At 39.3% G+C, this 25,273-nt stretch overlaps 1 protein-coding gene across 2 annotated transcripts in view; it reads left to right on the forward strand.

Annotated features, from left to right (window-relative positions):
* gpc3 (glypican 3) overlaps window positions 1–25,273 on the forward strand; it is a 142,487-nt gene that overhangs the window by 84,195 nt on the left and 33,019 nt on the right. For both annotated transcript variants that reach the window (XM_028460013.1, XM_028460012.1), the window contains 3 exons: window positions 1,940–2,088; window positions 2,507–2,632; window positions 8,294–8,405. In XM_028460013.1, coding sequence (XP_028315814.1) covers window positions 1,940–2,088; window positions 2,507–2,632; window positions 8,294–8,405 — 387 coding nt within the window. The remainder of the gene's footprint in view (window positions 1–1,939; window positions 2,089–2,506; window positions 2,633–8,293; window positions 8,406–25,273) is intronic.

Below are 25,273 nucleotides of genomic sequence, written 5' to 3' on the forward strand. Positions count from 1 at the left end.
AGGGACTTCTTATTTATTATTGGTATGTCGTCCAATGTAGAAACACAATTGCATTTATGAGAAGAACGAAGGGAATGAGACGCTGCGTGTTTGCACTCCCATTTTTGGAGTGTTATGATTACAAAATCGAACAAAGGCTGGCAGAGGAAACAATTACTTGTTTGTTATGCAAAACCCTTCAGCCTTTATCATCCTCCCAAAATAAACAAAGCCAAGCGGACAACAATATGTAGAAGGATTGAGCTGAGTAAGGCGTCTGTTTGGCTATGGATGAGTGTGAGGTCATTTCCTGTGACATTAGGAGACTAAAGGGTGCTTTCACATATACAGTACCTCTTTGCTCCGCACCATGCTTCGTTTCCTTGAATAGTCCGTTTTTTTTGCGATATGTGAAAAGTCACCCGAACTCTGGTGCAGAGCAAACAAGCAAACTCTAGGGGTTCTCGGTTCGCCTCAAGCAGAGCATGGTGCTGCTTTAGATTGTGTATGAGAAAGCAAACGGACCAAATATAAGACTTTACATTGGCAATCGTCACTGCAACAGGCACACGGACACACTCACAACCCAGCAGCACCAGCAGGCAGCACACACACAATTATCCATCCATCTATCCATCTATCTATCTATCTATCTATCCATTTTCAGACCTGCTTTGTCAGCACACAAACACTTCTACACCCCCTTATGTATTACTCCCACATCATTCATGCATTTTACTTCTCTCTCTTTCTCATACTGTTCACATAGTCAGCGATGGCTGCACACCTGACTACTCTATTTTTCACCTGCTCATACATTCACATCTTCACACATGATACATCGTTACCAGTAAGTTACCGGTGTCATGACGCCTCTGAGTGCTGACAGGTGGGCGACGGAGTGGTATCATCTGTGATCATGTAGCGCATTAGCACAGGTTGTGGAATCGTCTGATTATGGGTCATTTTGTATTATTATTAATGACGTTTCTGCGGGGTTTGTTTTAGGATTTCCTTTGGGAAATATTGAAGAGGGAAAAAATATAGGTGCAACTGTCAGTGACAGGGCAGCGGCACAAAGCAGTCACACAAACTGTTGAGGATTTATTTTGCAAAATGCATTTTTCTGACAGAAATCTATGGAGTCTGTTCAATAGGCGACCGACCGTATTGCCTGCGTGACGTTGTTCAGAATGGTTGGTGCGCTTGGCAAATAGAATGTGTGAAAACAGACCGGACCAAATTGAAATGCAACAACGTTGCAGATTAACCCCACTGAGTCCACCGCACTATATGTGTGAAAGCACCCTAAGGCTGCATTTGAAATTGCATACTAACGTACAACTCATACTAAGTCTGATGTCAAAATTAGTATAGAGTGCGTTCACATTAGATAGTATGGAAAGATTGAGTATGCCAGAAATACCCGGATGTATACCATATCAGGACATTTTTATGCACGGTGGGCACTAGTCATACTCAACATCCCCATGACACATTGTGAGCGGAATGTAAAATGACCGGCTTCAAGCTAAAAGTTAAACATTCCCTTTTCAAAATAATAGCATCTCTTCATGTCTTCCATTTATTTTTTACGCTTTTGTAAATGGGGCTCTTGTTTTGAAGTTAACTGGAAGTATTGTCAGTAGCACAATGGCAGAAATGTTGGTATTAAATGTGTTTTCCACAAGTTTTATGGATCAAAAGTGGCAAATCAACAGAGATATTTGCTTCAGGTTTTTGTCATTTTAGGCTTGAAATGCATCATGGGAAACTTTGAAGTATACTTCAGTGGGAACAATCATCATCCTAATCATCCTAACCATACTAATAGTATATAGTAGACAGTGTTTACACATTGAGTGTGTAATGTATAGTACGTTAGTATGCAATTTCGAACACAGCCCTAGATTTCAGTTTCCTTACTCATGTTTGTTGCTTTTCTTTGTCTGTTTTGCAGATTAGTGGAATGTGTGGAAACACTCCTAAGCGGGCCTCTCGCTCACTGGTTTCCACTCTGGCACTGCCTGCCTCGGCTGCTGCTGCTTCCTCCCAAAGCTCTCAGTTGTCGTCTATGGACCCTGATGAGACCCTGGCAGGCCTCCGCAGGTGAAGAACATATCCGATTGTGTTTGCTTGCTTCCATATTACCTAAAAACATGCCTGATAGACCAACGATACTGGCCTGACACTGTAGACAGGTCCCTGTTTTCCTGCAACACCCAGTTCTAATCCACTGGAGTGTTTTTAACTCCTCTCATGCAGTAATAGGCCTAAATGAACAGTGTAATAGAGCCCATGGCATGGCTGTTGGGTATAACAGCACAATGGTCCGATTAATGTCAATTAAAAAGAGCGACGCTGCTTATCCCAGCCTCTTTTACTTTGTCCACCTCAAGGGAGATTACGTTGACTTTCTTTCAAGCTGAAATCTTGTGATTCTTTCTCCGTGTATTTTGGGAAATAATCCTATCAAAGATGAACTTTGTGTAATATCTTTCTCCATGCCTTCATGTTTTGATTTCAGGGACTTCATAAAGCACCTCAGAAGCTTTAGCTCCTTCTACAGCAGTCTTGGGGAGGCATTGTGCAGTAGAGAACCTGCTCCTGGGAACTACTCCCTCTGCTGGAATGGGCAGGAAATGACTGACAGGTAACTACTGTATGAAATACACTGCATTATTTGGTAAAAATCCCTATAAAGACACCATAGCTTTGAGTTAATTCAGGTGGACGGACCTCATGCAAGAAGCAGAAGAACAAGAACAAGAGGAACGTTGTTAATATCTGTCATTTTGCTCGTACCTATTAATTTTTATGAATTCTCTTAGGTTAGATAAAATTCTACGTTTGGTCAAGAGCAGCCTTACTAAGATAAGATAAAACATTTCAGTCGGTTAAATGTTTTTCCAATGCACAATAACACATTTTAAATATAAGGAGAAGAAAAAACCCTTCTAACTTACTTTGTTATATATATTTTAAAGAATTTTAATGATGGATATGCATTGACAAACCAGGTCTTTTTCTTTTTCCTGGGCCTATAACACCAGTGCTGACACTCTGAAATATTAGTTATTTGTATTTTCCGGTTTCTTTTTTACTTCTTACTTTCTTCATTTTTGATGGCATCTCTAAGCTTGTCAGCTGTTTACACAAGGCACAACACCTGCCATTATACCTTGTACGGGGTGGGTGACATAAGCTAATCTTCCTGGGTAAAAGCACATTTGATGTATCTCGAGTTGATTTCTCTTATTTTTTTCTCCTCTCCCTGGCATGTGAAGATTGCTGGGTTTTGTTATTTTAGTTTGGGCTGGAGATAACTAGTAGTCCTGTTTTTGTGTTACTTAGTACAGAATTAGTGTTTTTTTACATTTTTGTAGTTTTAGAGGGTGGATGTGACGGACCTGTATAGGGTTGGACCAGTTTGTGCAATTTGACCAGGGTCTGCATTCTCTTGGCGTCATTTATGTTGTGGCCTTTAAGCCTTTTGATAAAAGAGGGGGCCGTAACTGGGGGCTTGTTCAGTATACAAATTGTTGGCGGCTCATTGTTAAAGACATTGGGCGAAGGTAGACCGAAGGTAGCTCTGGTAATAACACCTTGTTATGTACTGGATGCCAGTGCAACAACTCTCTTTCTTTCTCTCTCTCTCTCTCTCTCTCACAACAAGACCAACAAGTTTTACACGTCCATTCAGCGATTAATTTACTTGGAACATTCCGAGCCCACACAGAGGAGTGGAGGTGATCTAAAGGGTATATGTTTGCCCTGAGCTGATGAGTTTCACACAAGGCCTCATCTCCTCTTCCACTCAGTGTAAATCTTGACTTTGGCTCTATGGGAAGGTATTAATGTCAGCCGTGCTGTCAGCCTCATCCCGTTTGGTTAATTGCTCTTTCGATTGCTCTCTCCACCTTCATCTAACGTCCCCTGCTAAAAACTACTTTTGGTTTGCACAATATTTCACTTCAGCCCAGCCATTTCCTGAACACATCTTAACTTATCTCCCGCGCTGTCTCCTCCTCTCCACTCCCATCAGTCGGACGCAGTTTCAATTTCACCAGGTAGTTTCCGAACCAGATGATAGAACTGTGGAATTCAATCAACTCAGAAGCACATATTCAGAATGGGCAGCACTGCAGGTTCACGTCCTACCTCTTATTTGCAAGGAGAACACGAAGTGTATGTTTTTGTCAAAGTGATGAAAAAAAAAGATACAAAGATTGAGGAAGAGGCGAGGACACATCAGGTTGGCAAAGGGGCAACGCTGCCCCGAGGTGACGATTGCAAGCTGGACCTGCTTCGATGGGAGGCAGGAAAGGTGACGAAGCGATGGGAAGATTACAATGTCTCTATCTGTGAAGACGTAGTCCAGCAGACATTCCGGTTGCATTTTTACTTGTGGATTTGTTCTGGATTATTTTCCACTATCTTAAGCTAAAGGCTTCTGCTGAGCCAAACATAGCTTCCGCTCAGTGTATTGTCTCATGCAGATAATTTTAGATGGGGTGGGTGTGGGTGGATAAACACTGAAGGGGAGGGGCACTAAATGCCTCAGATAGTTGGGGAATGATCTGTTGAGGCTAAATGGGGTTTCTTTTTCATCACATGTGTTTACAGTCTCACCTGAAACCAGGATCAGAGGGGCAACACTTCTCTCAGCACATCAAAGAGTGTTGCACAGATAAGTGTGACAAAGACGCCAAATCTGCTGCGTCGCTTCTCTTTTGGTTTTAATGACAGACTAAATTCAGGCTTTCTGCAAGAGATGAAAGATTTCATTTAAGATCAAGACAGTAGAGAGTGGGAAGTGCTATGTTCATACTTCTGCGTGGGTGACAAATGGGGTAGAAGTCGTTGCTTTTTTACTTGTCCATCAAATAGAATAATTGTCATCTTTGTAATTTTAAGATTTATTCAAAGGCGGCTTCTGATGAACTGATTGCAGTGAAGTATCAGGCACGGCACTGAGTTTGCAGATAGTAATTTAAACTCTGCTCCTTTAGCAGTGTCCAGGGTTGGACTGGCCATCTGGCATACCAGGCATCGTCCCAGTGGGCCGTCGACCCAAAGTGGGCTGGTCCGGTCCGCTAGTTTTATTTTTTTTTTTTTGATGAGTGAGTGGAAGCAGACATGGTAACAGGTGGCCAAAAATGGTCCAAAAAAGTGGCAAAAACATGGCAAGAAAAAAGGTGTAAAGTGACTAAAATGGACCAAAAGCTGTCAAAAGTGTCATAAAAAATGGGCAAATAAAGAGGAACCAAGTGGTATGTAATGGCAAAGGGTAGCTTAAATAGGCGAAATGAGGCAAATAATAGTGAAAAAGGGCAAAATGTGGCCAACAATAGTGAAAAAGGGCAAAAATGTGGAAGAAAAAGAGGCAAAATGTAGAGGAAAAAAGAAAACAAGTGGTATTTATTGGTATTTATACTGTAGCTTATTTGGGTGAAAAGTGGCCAAAAATAATGAAAGAACAAAAAATGGATAAAAGAGTCAAAAAGAACTTGCAAAAATGGACAAAAAATAAGAAAAAGGGATATTCTGGCAAAAGGTAGCTAAAATCTGAAAAAAGGTAAAATGGAACAACGGAAGTTGGAAAATGGTCAAAGAAATGTGTAAAATGGGGTTAAAAAGTTTCCCCTTTAAAGGTTTTCTGGGGGAATAATAATTCAAATTAAGACATAAAAAGCCACATGTTGAACATCACTGACTTAATATCGGCTTCTACATGGTGACCTCTGATAATGCAGTGGGCTGGTCTGGACAGAAAATGCCAGGACTGAATTTTTGTCCCAGTCAAACCCTGGTAGTCTCACTTAAAAAAAATACTCACAGTGGTATCAAGAAGTAAACCAACAGAAATGTGTATAGACCAATTAGCTCAACTACTTCCCATTCTGCCGTTTTCATCATCCAGCAGAAATTGTCAAAACAACTTACACTGTGTTGCACTTGCAGGAGATCCCAACGTGTGACTCCATCTGTTTTAATCTCAAGGTGTGATCATCCAGAGGCAGAGGGTGTGAGAACGCCACGCCGCCCTACCTCCATCTCCTCATCTCCTCCCGTTCTGCGGTTTACACACTGATACAATATGAAAACCTCATTTCAGACGGATTTAATGGTGTCATAATGTCAGAACTACTGTTTGATGTGATTCGGATATCACCTGAGGTAAAGGCCATATACTCTGCCAGCAGCAATTTGAACACAGACTCAGATAAGAAGCACGGATCTGATAACTAAGATATCAGAGGGCACTAATAATACAGATTGAACTCTTCCATCTGCTGATGATGGTCTCGTGAAACACTTAACTGCCTCTATTTCTTATCCACACCTAAAATATCCTCCCTCCGATTTTTCTTTTCCTTTCTTTTCCTCCGCCTTCCATTATTCATGTGTTAATTAAGAGTGCAGCGAAGATGAGATCATGACTCATAGGGGGAATAAATAACAGAGGGAGTAAGATTTAAGTTTAATGAAAAGTCTAGTGACTAAAGAGAGCAAAATAGAAAGATGGAGAAAAAAAAGTGCGTGTGATAAATTGATAATGACCTCATACACGTACACACACAGTAATCTTTTCCAGGTACTCCTTTCTCCTTTGTTCTTACCTTCCCGACTCCCTCACTGGGTTGTTTATCCTTCATCTCTCCAACACGGCTGCCATTATAACTGATGACATTTACGCTGCAGTCCGACCTCTGCCCTCCCCGGCCATTATATCACTGTGAGCTATACGTTGACTCAGCTATACCTGTCGCTAGTTCATCTCGTTGTCGATGCATCCAGCAGCAGTGTAAGCCTCCTCCTGTGTGTGGAAGATAAATCTCTGAACGCCTGCTGAGGAATCTCAACAGGAGAGAAATCATCCTCCCAGACCACCAGCTCCTCCTCATGATTACACACAACAGTGTCAACAAAGCGACGTTTCCTCTGTTACTCACTCAAACATGTGGGCACCCGCTTGTGAAGCCATAGACAAACTCATATTTCCCATCGACGTTGAAACAGTGTTTCCCAAACTTTATTGCCCCATGTACCCCTTAAGCTCATGCTATACATTTACTGTATTTATTTGTGTCTGCAGGCTCATTTGAACTCTTTCCTGTGTCTCGTCAAACATTAACCTTGAACTTAGGCCTTTTTATTCATTTATTTCTGATGTTTTGCTTGTTTTAGAAGTTGAACTTCACTTTTTGCTGTATTTTAAACAGTTGTGCCACTAATTATTATTGATGGATGAGAAAAAAGTTGGTGAGCATGTTAAAAAATTAACTGAAAAATGTTTCTGTGTGAGGTGTTCAAGTACCCCAGTTTGAGAACCACTGATTTAAGAGCATTAATCAACACGGTAATGTGTTTAATAGTGATTGAATCTCAGTTAACCATGGAACATTTTAATAAAAAAAAAAGCAATTTAAGCAGTTAAGCAATCCCATTTGTAGCATTTGATTCATTCTTTAATGAATGTGATGTGATGTGATTTATATTGTTAAAGACAGATTTAACATCCTGAACCAATGATTTTTGCACGACTATGAAAGGTTTAAAAGGAACCAAAGTCAGGTAATAGTTTGTTTTGTCTTATAGAAGGGATACTGTCCCTTTAACCCAGTGTCCCTTTTTATGGATCGTGGCGCCATTTTTATATCACAAATTTCTAGTAACACCAAAGACTTTTTTTCTAGAATTAGTTTTTAATCATGTTTGTTATACTGTGTTACTTACAAATACAGAGTAACCAGGATATGTGCACAAAGTGACAAGATGTGGCAGCTCAGATATTTTCATACTGTATTTTACATATTCATTTATATCATCATTTTTTTCTTCTTTTTGTTGTACTGCATTTTATTTCAACTAGATTTATAGTTGAGAAAGTGAAAGTACATAATACAAATGTTTAACATTGTGTGTTGTGTTTTTATTTTATTTTATTAATTAAATATTAAGTTATGGGGTTATGACCTCAAGGTTGAAAAACACTGCTTTAACCTCTGCTGATTGGCTCTGTGAAGTCACGTGTTCTTACTGAGGGCGTGGCAGCTATATGTACCTCACTATGGGCATTTTGTTCAAGTTAAGCAAATAACTGTTTCACTGTTTTGATTGTCTCTGCAGCTCCACTGACTAAACCTTTTTAAACATCCAACCTGTAGTTCACCATATTAACACTAGAGGGTGACAGAAGCCTTAGAGTGAACCAGCAACAGCTCACTGAGCTATAATAAACACCAAAAAAGAAAAGAAAAAGCTTCTGAAAAACCTTTACTAAGAGCTTTTTCTTCCATGTTTCTGCCAGGTTTGTGGGGCCCGCCCTGAAACGAGTGAATTCCGACTCCGAGTCAAAGAGCAACAAGCCTCTAGAACCAGTCATCAGCCAAATCATAGACAAACTCAAGCACATCAACCAGGTGAGGAGGCCTGCTGCTCTCATTCAGTCCTCTGTGTCCTTGTTAAAGTGCTACAGTTTCTAACACACAAGACGGTCTACTTTCCCATCACTGCTTCTTAATGGCTCACCTGGACATTGATTAGATTTACTTTGAAGCTTCTGAGGAGGCCAACGTAGGATGTAGAAATGAAGAAGCTTCATCCTGTGATCTACTAGTGTCTAGGTTTGACAAACTTTCAAACACGGTGAACGACTTGCTAAGAAAGTGTCCATTTGTACGGTTGCCCTACGGACAAAACCTGGTGCTATTGGTACATTTACAGAAGTACAAGTACGTAGAGTTTTAGTATTAGGGTTAGGATTAGGTTTAGGGTTAAGTTGAGGATTAGGGTTAGGTTTTAACCCAATATTGCAAAAATTTTTTGGGTTAGGGTTAGATTTGGGCTTAGGTTTAGTCTTAGTCATGCGACCTAAACTGACCAATGACTGACCTACCACGTGACCTAAACTGGCCAAATAGGGGCGCTGCTTACGGATTGAATGACGGTATATTGATACGGCAAATGTATGGATAACCACTGCCTTTCTATAATGCCTTGGCTTTTAATCAAGAAAATGTCTATTTGTATGGTTGCCTTACAGACAACCCCCGGTGCTATTGGTACGGTTTCCGAAGTACATGTACGTAGCGTTTTAGGGTTAGGGTTAAGTTTAGGGTTAGGTTTAGGGTTATTGCAACAATTTTTAGGGTTAGGTTTAGATTAAGGTTTAGTCTTAGTCACGTGACCCTAACTGGCCAAATAGTGGCGCTGCGTACAGATAAAATGACGGTATATTGATACTGCAACCGTACAGATAGCCACTGCCTTTAAACAATTCCAGTCGCGATACAACTTTTTTACTTTCGATATGATACCGATATTGCAGCTTTGCGTGTCGGCCGATACCGATATTGATCCGATATCAGCGCGAATCAAAAGTCTTGATCAAGTGATGTTACTCAAACAGAGAACAATAGTCAGCAACAGTAGGTTACTTTGTTGGAGTATGAACCACAGTCACCTATGGATAGAAGTGCTGGAGCGGAAAGTTTTATCGGAAAGCTTATATCGGTGATTTTAGATGCAGTCCGATAAAATCCGATATTCGTTTTCTGGCTGATATCCGATATCAATATCTGATTGGGACACCTCTAAAATCCATAATGTCAGCGTGAACATTCAACCCATTATCTCAGGTAATGCTGTGCAATATTACTATATTTATTGTAGTGCAATATAAAAACATCTACCGTACAATATAATCTATCGTTCATATCGCACATTTAATGTGTGTGTTCTTGGTCCCATTCTGTTGCTGAAACATCATGAAGCAGGCTAATCTACTCACCTCTCCTGCTGCTCTAGAAGGAATGTTGAACAATATAACCTAACGCAACCTCTACTATCATACAGTATATGAACTTAGATGGAGCTTGCAAATAAAATTCACTACAGGTACAGTTTAAAACGACAGCAGTGGCTATTTCTGTTGTTTTTTGTGCCATATTGTATCCATATCGCACAGCACTAATCTCAGGGTTTGTGGGCTTGTTGTTGTATACAAAACTATTTCATATCATATTTAAATAACCCATTGTACACACCAAAGCCTGCACTGCTTATTTTAAGGTTTGATGTTGCCATGGTGACGACCCCTGGAGGCCTTTACTCTCTGGATACTGAAACTCTAAAGGATCGAAACCGTCGAATGGTGTAGTTGTCAACACTTTTAGCTGACCTCCTACACACACACGCACACACATGCACACACCTGTCCCAGTGGATTACAATCTATTCCCTTCTTCATACAAGCAGGCAGATCTAAGCACCAGAAAGCCCTCCTCCTCCTCTCCCCTCTGACAGCCTTTCACCTAAAAAAAACAGAAAGGAGGAAAACAGAGGCTTGTGGTTCGAGACACTGTAATTTTCTCATTTAACTTCGCTGCATTACCTCATGCATGAGTGTCAGGCGCCTCCTGCCGTCTTCAGCTGTGATTCATTCTTAATTCCTCCCAGAGCGTCTCAAAAAATAAATTCCTCTTTAATCACAGCATCTCCTGTTTTTGTAGTTCTGGTCATCACTCCTGTTACCTATGGGACGTTTCATTTGCTATGGTAAATTCCTGACAATCAGCAGGGAGAGAAACTCTTTCATCAAGTTCTCAGATGAAGATTATCTATAGTTCTGAAATGAAAAGAGGGGTTAAAGATGAAGATACAGCATGTAAGTGCAAGACTGTAAACAGGATGTGTTTCTGCAGACATAAAAGTAAAGGTAATGAGGACAAAAGTTTGGTCAAATAAAGAATGGACATGTTTTCCTGTCCTTAACGGCGTTATATTTCATTCTGTAATGTTGGAGTGTGATGGTAGAGTTACAGCATTAATGCTGATCATCCTGTAAATCTTTGAAACAAGCCGTAATATCTCAAACGTAATCAGCTTTCAGCCCTTCCTGCACTGACAATAAACGCACCGCTGTGATTACAAGCAGAGCGGCTGCTGTGCACACATGCTGCTTTTGATGATTTGATTTAGTCACATAATGCAATTTTAGTGAAATGCCTGAGCTCATTGTGTTACAGGCATTTACTGTGGACATTTCCTCTGTAACATGAACATACCTAAATCAGATGTTCTCTGTAACCTAATACTCATTTTCAAATTGACTTCCATGTTGCACTTATGACGTGGCGCAATAATGGAAATTTGTAGGAATTTCTTTTTTGTTGGTTTACAGGAGAGAAAAAAAATGTAGATGTACAGATTGACTATTCACCTGGGAGCATTTAGTGTGGTTTCTGATGACCTGCAGAGTCTAGTGCGTTCCTGCTTCTGCTCCAACTTCCCCTTAGATCTCCACTTCAATGGGCTGGATTAACATCTGACAGAAGGACGACTGCATTTGATTGCATATTTGAAGTACCGTTAAATCGTTTATGGCTCACAGCGTTGCCCAAATCAAATATTCTGAATATTCTCTAAACCAATCATCACAGATTCAATATTATTTATTCCAGCGCAATAGTGCAGGATATAATGAAGTTAACTTTATGATGTTGCACACGGTACATTCTTTTATTTTTTTTTTTTAAGGCAACCGCAGCCACAATGATGGCACGAGATGAAAGAAATAAACTCAACCATTATGCTTAAGCACGAGGTCGGAGCGCCACACATCATATGGAGGAAAAATACATTATTTATGATTTTTAATTCAGGCGGAGATGGACACAAGTACTGTACATGTTGCTGTTAATGTTTTACATTTGTTGGTAAATATTTATAATTGAAAAATATTGAAGAATCATTCAAACATTTAATGTTTTTTAAAACAAATAAACATATCCAAAAGATCTATCTAATATACCTTATATGTCACATTATCTAATAAGTCACTCTCTAAATAGAACATGAGCTTATTTACACCATATATCACACAGTATAAATAAGGTATCAAAAGATAGTTTCTGCCCATTATGGTTTTTTAGTTTTTTAGTTTTTTAGTTTTTACTTTCTGTGAAAATTTTTTTTTACTTTCTCCACTTTTTCCATCCTTTTTAGCTTTTTTCACCATATTATAACATTTTAAACTTTTAACTTCTTCAACTTATTTGAAGTTATGTTACATTTTTTTCAAACTTATTTAGACTTTTATTATATTGGAAAAGTATTTTTTTTTATCAGGTAAAATTGCAATCACAATAGATTCTGGTCAGATTTATTTAGAGAAATTGTTTAAAGTTAGGTGTGGATATAATTCTGAGTATAAAATGAAGACATAACTCAACAAAAACGTAAAAACTATTGAAATCAGTGGATTAACACAGATTAAATAAAACTGTTGTATATACAGTGTTTGAATCTGTGATTACTATTAGCCCTCATATACTGTAGTTCACCCTGTGGAGAGCATGACTGTATGGGATCATTATTTTAATATTACATGAAACTGGAACAGTGTGGGTGGAAAGAGTGAATTATAGCCTTTCCTCATATCAGCTAATAGGAAAGGATGATGTCACATTTTTGCCCACCATAAATAATCCAGCTAATTGTTTATTGACTGTCTGCAGTATTTCACGGAGCAGACGACTCTCTCTGCCTACACACTGTAGACGACCACAGAGACCAGAGGAGAAAGTGATGCTGTTAGGGCTTTTTACAAGGTCTCCACCTAGAGTACCTGCCAGCTCAAAGATCCCATCTCTGCATAATGGCGTGTTAAAATTAAGTGGACTTATTAACCATCTGATAATAGGTGGATAAAGGCAATAGAGCAGAGATAATTGCTTTCATCTGCACTAGAATGTGTGAGGAGAGCCAACAGTGACGTTGTGTATATAATGCTCCATGATGTCAGTCTGGTGAATAAAAATGGTAGCTTTTCTTTCTGCGTAATCATCTATCACCGGGGGCCACAAGGGCCACAATTTCAACTTTCAAGTCAGCATTTAGAACCAATCTGAGCATTACCACAGGAAAGAACAAAGAGTTTTTATAGTAATTTTCTGTGATTTTCTGTCATTCTGTCTATGTTTGGGGTGGTCTTGCCCGTTATGGGGCATTTTGTGCATTTCTGTTGTCCTTCTGTGTATTTTCAGAATCAGAATCAGAATCAGAATGAACTTTATTGGCCATGTAATGTAAGTTATACACACAAGGAGTTTGACTTGGTAACTGTGCTCTCTCTAACAATGTAAACATTAAATAATAACAATCAACTAGAAAAAATATAAACATCAATATTAACAGTAGGCAAAGACTAATATTTGCAAAACTAAAGATAATATAACAAGAGAAGAAGAAGAAGAAGAAGAAGAAGAAGAAGAAGAAGAAGAAGAAGAAGAAGAAGAAGAAGAAGAAGAAGAAGAAGAAGAAGAAGAAGAAGAAGAAGAAGAAGAAGAAGAAGAAGAAGAAGAAGAAAATAGTTCAGTGATGAGTAGTGCAGTTGAACATTATAATTAAATAGTATATGTTTATGTACATGAACATTCAAGTGACAGTTTGTTCCAGGATTGTTACATGTTTAGTTCCAGAGTTATTTCACACAAACAGGTCTGACACTCTTTGACTGCTTAGCGTTGATCCTGTAAAATGTATGTTTTTTTAGAGTCATATTGTGTAATTGTGTTGTCATTTTGCATTTTTTGGGAGTAATTTTTGTGTGTATCTGTTGTGGTTTTGCTTGTTTGTTAGTACTGTGGATTTGCGAAGTAATCTTTTTCAGTTTTTCTTGTCTTTTTGTGTACTTTTGTTGTCATTTTCTGTAATTTTGTATATTGTTGTGAGTGATTTTATGTATTTTTGTGAGTGATTTTGTGTATTTTTGTTGTCGTTTTGTCTTATTTGGAGTAATTTTGTACGTTTAATTTGGGGGCCGCATGAATTCAGACTGAGGGCCGCATGTGGCCCCCTGGACCGCCAGTTGCCCATGGCTGATCTAAAGTCTGCTCAGCTTTACATTTCACACTGAAATCTTTTTTCCATTTGAATGCACTTTATTGTTCTTTTGGCTGAATCACTGAATCCATTGAATGTTTCTTCCACCTTATGTCAAACCAATAGTCATGAATCAAGCTCCAGTTTGCGAGTATGTGTCATAAAATATACGGTCCACCCTTTATAACAGTAAAAGGAGCAGAGGAACCTTCAAAAGACTCTGTTTCCTTCCAACGTTAATCCCCCTGACGTTTCATTCCTCCCCTCCTAAGTGCTTAGTGCACTGCGTATCAGCTATGCAGAGGAAATGTGTAATTTCTCACGTTGTCAGTGTTGATCAGAGCATCAACGAGTAAAGTGACGCTTTGGCACTGAGACCCTCTCCTTTGTGTATCTGTGAGACTAAGCTAAACACTGTGAGATTTAAAAAAAAAAAAAAAAAAATCCCAGCCTGCAGCCTTGGCTTTATGAAACAGTGTTTTCTCACGCCTCTAGCAGTTGATGTCATGACTGAGCACAGGACCGTAGCCAAGTTTAGAGCGAGCTGCACACTATTAATGGATGAGGAGAAATGACCTTCTCTGGCAGTTGTTTCCTTTTCAAAAAAAAAAAAAGTGCAAAACTGAGATGAAACAGGAAACACCTTTTGTAAAGTGTGACACACTCTTACATGAAGACCTAACACCTGAGTGTGGTGACATCATCATCTATACCTGTCTGTCCCAGCTGTGATACACAGGGCTAACGCGTCCCAAAAGTGGGTCAAAAATAAATAAATACTTAATGACAGGTATGCTGTGAAATACATGTTGCACAGGAAAATATACACATTTGTGTTTTAAAAATTATATATGAGTTTTTTTTCAACAGCTATTTTTGAAAAACTAAATTTGGTTGAATTGGTTGGTTGAATTCTAAAAAAAAAAAAAGTGGGTCGCGATTTAACAGTGTTGGGAACGTTACTTTAAAAAAGTAATTAGTTATAGTTACTCACTACTTGTTCCAAAAAGTAACTGAGTTGAATTGAATGCATGTAACGCACAGCATTTAACGTTCAGTAAGGTTAACGGCGTTGTAACGGCGTAAGAAGTCATTAGTTAGATTACCTCGTTACTGAAAAAAAAACACCGTTACCTAAACGCCGTTATTCTAAACTCTACAATTTAATGACCGTGGCGAGAGACATACATTCATCACACACACAAAGTAATTCAGGGACTCCAATTAACCTACATTAGTAGAGTGTCCATACTATATATTTTGACAGTGAGATGAAACATGACCAAACCACACAACCAGAAGTCTAACCACTACTTTTAACACGTTCCCCTCGGCTTATTTTAGATTTCTTTTCCAGCATGACACGTCCCCATTAAAGGACATTTACACCATTTATTGAAATGAATTTCTGTGGCAAGAGATAGATGTTGAACTTTGAATCCACAACATGCTGTATTGATCATTCTTTTTTTCTTTTTTTTTTGGTGCTGGATTGATGAGTTTGTTTCTGCGAGCATGTGTTCAACTTCCCAGTGTATCGAGTTTCTTCTCTGGACAGCTAATCTGGCTGGAGATGGTTGAGCTTGTGGCAAAATAGAGCAATTATGTGATTGGTCTTTGATTACAGAGCGTTACGTTTGTCAGATGAGTTTTGCCATCAGGGGGTCAGAGCTCTGGGGATTATTCTGACGAATGTTGTTCAAGAATTTGATTAATGTGACGTTGGAAGGAAGATAAATACTTGGCTGTATAAGCTGACTTTTTCCTATCGCAGGACCAATATTTAACATGGTCTACATGCTTGAGATTCATCGCCTTCCGTTTCGTGCATTTCTTCTCTCCATCTCCCCAGCTGTGCTGAGTTGTGTGTGACAGATTCCAGTGCTGTCACCCTTCCCTCCTTCAGCCCCTCTCCTAAACCTCTGCAACCCCCCACCCCGTCCCACCCCACCTTACACTCCACAGCTTCCCAGGCTAATTGAAGCCAGAACTTGGGAAAAAAAAAATCCTGCAGGTATAGGACAGGAATCCAGGGTTTGAAAATAAACCAGATCCTGGGCTCCACAAATTCCATCACGCGGTCTCACTTCCTCCGAGCCACCAGAGCCTGGGCAGCATATGCTCGACACCTTCTGCATGCTCTTACAGAATGCACTAATCTCAGATACACACAGGAATAAAACATGGCAGCGTCCAAGACAGGAGAGAGAAACAAACACTTAAAGCACACGTTGAACTAAATGAGTACATACCACGCTTTGTAAGTTTATATTGTAAAAGGCATCAAATAAAAGTGGGGCCAATGTGGTCCATGGGTTTGAGGCCATGGGACACCAACATTGTCAGATTGTAGATTGATTGTTTGCACATTTTACAGTTCACGTACATGCATTTATACTCACTCAGACCCTTAATATGAACATATTTGAACATGTTTGAGTACATGGACCTAATGGCTCACTAAAAGAACACATCTCTATCTCTGCAGGCTTAGATTTGATTACATGGATCTACAACGCTGATATGTGAGGACTTTAAAAGGCTGCATTCACACCGACGTATCCTAGAGTGGCCAAAAGGCTCTAGGATTTGTTTGCTCGGATAGTTTGCATCGTTTGGGTGGTGTGAACGCGCAAACAAAGTCTAGAGCGGCTCAAACAGGAGAATTCAGGAGCGGATGTTTTTGTCGGTCTCAGAGCGTTTCCAATCGAAGCCTAGAGCGAGTAGGAACGCCGTGAACACAACCACTCTCAGAAGTAGAAGTATAACCAAGGTGATAAAATTATCCTTCCATTCGGACCAAGTCTGGGACTAAACCTGAGTAAAAGCACCCTTAATGTATGAGATGAATCTGGCTGCAACTCTGCACTTCGCCATTGGCGCAGACATTTTCCCGTGCCTTCAAAACGTTGCCGTACCTGTGCGGACATTCTTACGCTATGTTTATTTTTATAAATCACAAACACTGTGTGGAGAATGTCATGCATTGTTCAGGCCTCGCTTTGTGCAAATGCAGCATTTATCAATGAGGCCCCAGGTCTGGTGTTTTATAACTTACACTTGCCAACGCTGTCATTAAGCCTGCTGCAGTAAAAGAGGCTGACTCCCGTTTGATGTTATTTACTAAAGCTTTTTGAAGTGTTATTTAATATTCCCCCTCAAGGCATTTGTACTCTCACCCTCCTTGTGTTTTTATGTGTGTGAAGTATGACTGCTCTGGATGTAGAGTGGGGAGGGGACCTGTTATGCTGTAGTGTTTGAGAACAGGGAGTGTTTAACCAAAGTGTGATACCTGGTGTCAACCTCTGCATAGCCTCAGGGTCAAAGTGTAGGCCACAGCCACTGCCTCCATGTTTGAGTCAGACACAAGTTTAGGATCTGAGGAGAAATGTATTCTTGGGTTTGGAAATCCAACTCAAAGATGAAACCTATCTCCCTTTTCCCACACCCTTCTCCAACCCGGGGTTTCTCCCCTGCTGACTGGGAGGTCAGACGGAGCATGTGAGGGCCCTTTTCCTTCCAATTAGTCTGCCGGCTAATGAGGCCCCACCATTCCTTCCACCGCACTCCTCCTTATGCCCTCACGCCCACCTCCCCCCTCCTTCCACCATCACCCATCCCCAGGCCAAGGCTGGATTTACCCCTCTCTGCTCAACTCCACCTCTTTGCTCCCATACTACCACCCCACTGGATGTGATTATCACACAGTTGGCTAATAAAAACCTTGCGGTACAAGCGCAGCACTCATCCACTAACCCAGGAACAAAACAGGAGGAGTCGTTTTTTTCACCTGTCAGCAGAAGACTTTTCCATTTTTAATCTTTTTTTGTCCTGATGGATTCTTTACAGGAACGTGTCTTCCTGCTGATATGAGCTTTACATCCTGGGCTTGTCGTCACTGCGCACAGTCACATGTTGCTGTGTAACAGGGACCCCCCCACTACTCTGTCAGGAGGTCAGGGGTCACACTTCCTGTTTCCCGTCTCCACTGGGTCATCAGAGGGTCTCCCTGTGAGGGTCAGAGACCCCCTCTGTTTCTCCTCTGCCTTTTGTTTGGGATGTCAGGGCTCCGGGGGGCACTGCACAGTTTAGGCTCATCTGTAGACCTGTCAAAGCGCCAGCACTTATCTTCTCATATGTTTGCCGCCTTCTCCTCTTACCATGCCCGGCTGTTTTTTTTTTATACTTTTTTTGTTGTTTCACTCCTTCCGCTTCCTTTTATTTTCTTCCCATTTTAACTTTACTGGCCTGCAGCGGAGCAGGCGCATCAAGGAGAAGAAACAAATGCACAATATAACACAAAGGTAGAAGTGACACATTTATTAAAACTCAAAATGTCACAAGCACAAAAAGTGAAAAACGGAGGTAAAAAATAAACATGTTCTGTATGTTGGTTAATTTATCCATTTATACAGATGCTCTGCCTGGATAATTTGTGTGTTTGCTTTTATAATCAGCAACATTTATTTATTTACTTATATAGCCCTAGCCCTAAAGGTCAACAATGTGCTTTGAAGTAAAAAAAAAAAAAATAACACAAACGTGCCATTAAATGTCACCAATGTAGAAGCATGTGCTATACAAAATGTTACAAAGCTGTTACGCATCATGAACGAGTTAGAGTTTGACTTGACACATAACAACATATCTAATAAAAGTCATAATGCTTCAGAAATTCCTCTAAGCTTTTAAAGCTTTTCTAAAATCAGTGTGTGTGTTTTTTTATTCCACAATGTGGACACCTCAATGGAAATGAAGCGATACGAATCATTAACAGCTAAACATAAACCTTAGGATTATACAGGAAGCTGGCATGAGACCTTTAATTCTCCTTTAATTCAGAATAAAAGTGAAATCCTGTTTAAATTGACCTTGTAAACACTTAAATGCGAATGAAAATGGTAATTCCGAATGAAATTTAAATCGTGGCTGGTTTATTCCGTGTTTATGCTTCTGTCCATCCACTCTTTTCATTATATTCATGTCTTCTAAGGCTCTTATTAAATAAATAGTCTTGGCTCGAGCCCTGGACTATGTCGACTCGTCACTAGCGCATCATCGCGACAGGACGAGCATGCGCAGAACGACCGGAATTAACTTAAAGCGGAATTAAACGTTTAGAAGATCTAGGAAATAATTAATTTGGAAATCGGAATAAACCAGCCACCTATTTTAATTAAAGCTCTCATGTAAATGTGGCCTATGTGTGTTTTTGAATCTTGTTTGAATGAAGATTAAAAAAAAAAACATTTTGAATATGTAACATATTTTTGATTAAAATGAAGGAAGAGAAACTCAGTGTTTAAAGACATGGTTTTTTTATAGAAACACAAGACGGGGTGAAAAGCAGTAATTACGTGTTAAATTTTTTTTAAATAATTAAACATCGTCAGCCTCCCTTACTGGTTAGTTATTAGCCTTTAAAAAGTGTGGCCTGATATTTGAGAGAGCTCTTCCTCCACATTCATTTGCCGCCTTGACCTACACAGAATATGTTTCTTATTCCTCCAGAATATAAAGTTTATCCAATATATGTATGTGCACGGCTTAGGAGTTTCCAAAAGCTTGTCAAATAATACACATCATAAGGGAACGATCCTAGCCAACGACTTGTGAAACCTCCAGTCAGGACTCTGGAGAAACTGGAGGAATCTGGAAGCAGACTTAGAAGCTTAGTTAGAAAGGTGGAGCGGACACACGGCCAGTATACTGCAGGACTGCAGAGCATTTTTTTCCCCCTTCCCTCTGCTTCCTGTTTCTGACTGGAATGAACATCAGGAAATTAATCCTGTCTGCATTAACTGTCTGAGGCTGAGCTCCTGGTACGTGACATACTCCACTGAAGTTAGGTAAATGAAGACGAAAGAGGGAGGGGGAAAAAGAAGAGTAAAAAAAAAAGCAACGGCTGCCGCTTTCCTCTTTGAACTATTGTACATTTAATAAAAGTGGAGTATTAGGCTGGGGAGGGCGGGTGGGAACACGAAGAAGACTGCGTTGCTTGAATTGCTGCTTTCCATGACTCACTGTGTGGAAAGAGTCTCTGGTCATTCCTCCATCTGCCTCCACTCTGTGCCTCTGCTCTCCCATCATGCTCCCCTTCTCGTCCCTTTTCTCTCCCAGTGAGAACATCTTCAGCTCAGAGGACACATGGGGGGAATGTTTGTCAGGAAAGCCCATTTCCTTCATCTATCAAGACAAATGCGCTCGGCATTAAACGCAATTGAGCTTGCTCTAACATTAACTGCTGCTTTGCTTGTTTTTTAATACGCAGCATATTTCTGGTTTTATATGAGCTCAGTGCAAAATGCAGCAGTTCATGTCCAACAAAAGTCCAGCGAAGAACATAAACATGTGTCCCTTTTATTTGAAAAGCCCTTTTTACAGCTATTCCCAATACTGGAAAACGGCAATTACAGTAAATAATGGAAAAAATTAATTGGAAACAAACCATTGATTTTTCTAGGCTTCTCCATAAAATATTCACCCATTATACAATTTATTTTTACTGGAAGCGATCATTTGTTGAGCCACAAAACAGAAAAACACAGGGAAACATTATTTAGGTTAGAATTCATTTTAAATCTGAATATAGTTACAGTTTCCTAATATCTGATGATTTGGAAAGTTTTTCCTCCAGAAAATTAAAATGAAATAAATCCAGGGTATGTACATTTATGTACCCTTAGGGCCAAACATACATTTGTGGAACTTATAATCCCTTTTAGTATGTGGAACAATGGCTACACTGTTTTACAGGATGTCTAAAACAGTGCCTTTCACGCCATAGTGAACATTAGATGTAAATCAAATGTTAAACATCAGATGTATTGTCTTACATTTGTCTCGTCCTGACATTTAAGCATGTGCTAATTCACAAAGAATGTTGACTGCCCACAGCTGCATTTGTATTTTGCATTTTTTTTTATAAAGTGCTGCCAAACACACATTTAATGGATGAGGTTTTGGAACTGCTTGTAATCATGCTCAATGTTTTTTCAATCAGAAAAATGTTGTTGATCGATTACTGGGACCAATGTGATGATTTCAATTTGCTTCATCCTGCCCTGAATTGTGCAAGAACTATAATTTCAATAGCACAAAAGTAGAGAAAAGTTAAACTGTGACTGAAATTTACATTTTAAGCTTTAAAATCATGGGAACCATGGAAATCATGGGAGTAAAACACGCCAGCATATGGAAAACATGCAAACTCCACACAGAAATGACTTGAACTTTAAAGAAAAGTACATTTTAAAACTTCTAATATTAAACATATACCATTTGATCTTTATCCTATAATGTTTTCAGTTAAGCGCAAGATGGAGCGTTTCAGTCTCAATCTCAATTTCAATTTTGTTTATTTGAAAGAAACACTGCGTATCAATGGACAAAACACTGTATATCCCAAATGTAGCACTTCTGCTAATAAAACATCAACTTTGGGAAGTAAACTGCAAATTTGATGTAACAAATGTCTTTTTATCCAATAGTTTTCTGCTGTTTTGATTCAAATAAACAGTATTACTGTAGTTCTGTAGTATTAGTTCTACCACAGGTGTTGTATACGTTTTCAGTGAAATGATCTCAAACTTTTGAGACTTTAGGTTGGTTCTTCTTCTGTTGCGCAAATGTAAATGGTGAAGCGACACTGCACCCAGCAGTTCGTGTATGGCACTGCAGCAAAAATGATGCAGAAAGTGGCCGCCGGCCTGATTTTATCATGAATTTACATGTCAATGCATATTTTTGTAGTCAACATGATCAATTATGTTACTAATAATTTTTGCATTATTGTATATGTTACACACATTGTTGTTGGTGCAGATCTCAAGACAGTCTATATATTTAATTCTAGTTTTTCTTTTGCTCCCCCTAGCAAGAATCTCAAACTCCGCCTATGCCTCGTAGGCATCTTTGGCATCATGACTACCCAGACTATCCTGTGTATTCAAACATTTCTATGATAAAGTAAATAGTTGAAACCCTAAGGTCCGTGTCGTGTGTTTTCATCACTGTGTTAATTAAAAGCTGCAAATGATGGATGTGTGCATTCCCAGCTTTCAACTCAGAGCTATTGTGACAACCACCACTGTGGCTTAGTCTTGTATCCTGTTATGGACACACAGTAAAGAGTCTGCTCAGGAAGCTAATCTTGTAGTTCGGTAGATTAGATTTGAAGACAAGTTGTGTTGAAGCATTGAAAGAAATATTCAGCGCAGCAGATTCCCGGTGCGTTGTTCATGTGTGGCTTGTCCAGACATGCCCTAATGCTTGGAGGGGAGGACACCAGCCCAGATCCTAATCTCAGCCACTGACACACAGACTTTTCCCCCCTTTGCATGTTCTGCATTACTCATCCCTTTCTGTTTCAGCACCACCACAGTGACACTTGAACGTTTCCTTTATTTCCCTATAAGACGCCAGAGTCCCAGAGGCAGCTTGTGAAAGGGAACCCAGCTGATGATCAGTGAGTGCAGGTTGATTCCTCTCAGTGAAGGTCAAAGCGGTGGATCTGAGGCTCAGCTGCAGCTGTCGTGTTGAACAGTGACCCTGTGTGGGGTTCACGTCACGTGTGGGAAGGAGTGACAGACCTGCGGTTTGTGTGTCTGTGTCTGGGCTAGCCTGCATTGAGCAGTCTGCCACGTTTGGGCTTCGTGTGGAGCTTTTGAGCCCATGTTTCCTCAGTGGGTCTTGTTCTTTTGTGTTTTAGGCATAGGCGGAGTTTAAGATTCTTGCCGGGGGGAGCAACAGAAAAAATAATGTGTGTAACATACACAGTAATGCAAAAATGATTAGCAACATAATTGATAATGTTGTTTAAAAAAATTTGGGTCCACGCGTCGTTTCATGTTGTAAATTTACATTGTAAAGAAGAATTGTGCAACAGAAGAAGAACCAACCTAAAGTCTCAAAAGTTTGGGACCATTTCACTGAAAACTTATACTAACACCTGTGGTAACACTAATATCCGTGACATGAAAACTAACAGTAATGCATACTGTGCCATTTTTAGGACTCGACAAAGCCACACAGGATATATACAGAAAAATAATAGCAAACCCATGACATAATAAGATTCTGAGAAAAAAAAAAGAGTGTTGAGATTTACATTGTATATTTAAAATACAACAAAATTCTAGTTTCAATGATGGGTTTCATACAGCTAAGTTACTGTCAACATCTCTGGTATGATATGTTTGTTTAATCTGCTTTGCCTAAAATATTAAACCCTATAATATAATCTCTTTGTTTCAGCATTTAATACTGAACCAGCAGATGTTTTCAGGCAGATAACTCTCAAAAGTAACGTTACATAACATACACACATCATTATTAATATTATTAGGGTCCAAAGTCCCAGAATGGTTTGTAGGAACCTATTGTAATTATTATTATTATTATTATTAATAATAATAATAATAATAATAATAATAATAATAATAATAATAATAATAATAATAATAATAATAATAATATGTTTTAGTAGAACTTACTGAGCTCTGGTATATAGTCTGTGCTACTAGAACTATCAAAACAGACCACTCATTTAGCATTTAAAAGCCTTTAAAATGACCAACAGAGTGTTATGTAAATTATTTGCTAAATTCCGTGAATGGACTTCTGTAGCTCCTGTAGCTTCTGTCTTCTCTGTCTGTCTTGTGCTTATTTACCTTTTATCATTCAATATTGTGTCTGTGTTTTTTGAAATACCTCACACATGATGCTCAGCGTTGCCAGATATAGGACAGGTAAACCTATACCCTTTTCTCACTTACAGTCACATTTTATTTTTCTGTAAAAGTCATTAAGATGTGTTTGTTTATTGTTTACTTATTTATGTTATTCAGACTAGACTACAGTTGTTCTCAAAGGGAGGACAAATGAGCATTTGACAAAAGACTAATAAAACATGCTGTCCGTCTCAATGCCGGACATTTGGCCACCCTAGTTAAAGGGCGTTGGCCTGTGGGATGACTACAGTGGAACCCATTACATGTTGTGCGTGTCCAGCTGCCTGTCTCCAACCAGCAGCTCACAAACACATCGGAGGGATGAGGGAATGCTTCAGATATCCTCTCCTAATAGAAAACAGTGTTTTTATTTGTTTACTCCCTACTTGTTTTCTTTAATTGCAGAAGATTTCAGTTGAGAACAAGCTTGGCATTTCTCCATCTTGTGTTAACACTAAAGACACTTGGCCGATCATACAGTGGTTTAGCTTTGTCAGAAGCGCAGCGTCACTTTGGACTCAAACTTTCATACAACCCCTCCCTGCTACCACAGTCGTGGCCAAGGAACGCTGCCAATGGGATAAATCCACAGCAGCACATGACAGAGAATGCACAGGCAAGGCTTAGTTTCCCTAATGAGGAATTGTTTTTGAAACGTTAGCTAGAATATTATCTGGAATATATGTATTTCTCCAACCAATTGTGAATGCATGTTCTAAAACACTGACTTGATATTGGCAGTGTTCTTCCATAAATTGTCACAGAAATTGGTCTGAGAAATTACTTGTCCTGCCAGTTTGGCCTTTGTTGATTGTGATCATCTGCCTGTGTGTGTTTTATCCCTGTGATGAACTGGCAGCTTTTCTATGGTAAGACTCACCCGCCCTTCACTCTTTGTCAGCTGGGAGAGGCTCCTGTACTCCATGACCCTGAAACTCATTAATGGGTTTATGGGATAATTGGTTGAGCTAAGGAGGAAAGTCCTGTATAACTATAGCGTACAGTCTTTGTCTGCGCTGCACTTTTTTTATATTTAAAAAACGAAGTTTGTTGCATATGAGCATCAAGTTTATATGCGACGCAACATCATCAGTTAAACTTGTGTTTGTCTGCGGTTGCAGATGGAGAACGAACCTGAAAACATGGATCACGCTTTATAACTCTTTTTCCCATTTAAGGATTTATCAGCACTTGCAAATATCCAGAATTATGGTGGAGGATGCTAGCATGCATACATATAGAGGTGGACAAAATACTCACCTTTACTACTTGAGTGAAAACTTGTCAAAAAGTACTCGAATACGAGTAAAAGTAACTCAGTCAAAACTATACCTTAAGTATTTACATAAAATAATACTTTATTTAATTAATTGAAATTAAAAATCATTTTCCTCATCATACAGTAATTGCAAATAAGAAAACACTGATGGACAATCTGTTTAATGTTTTGTACTGTAGCACAACTGAAGACACTATGGTATTATTCACCATAACATTTAGGTTTGTGTTTAATGAAGTCACATCAAAGCATCCAAATCACCATTATTTACAGAATGAACAAAGAACTGTTCAATGAGCACCATGAGGTATATTTAACAAATGCTAAAGAACTAATAAAATGCAATGTTCAAAGCTTCTTTTATGTTTAGCATCAAATTACCAGCATTAAATTA

Source organism: Gouania willdenowi, chromosome 10 (genome assembly GCF_900634775.1).
Source record: "Gouania willdenowi chromosome 10, fGouWil2.1, whole genome shotgun sequence".
Lineage (NCBI taxonomy): Eukaryota > Metazoa > Chordata > Actinopteri > Blenniiformes > Gobiesocidae > Gouania > Gouania willdenowi.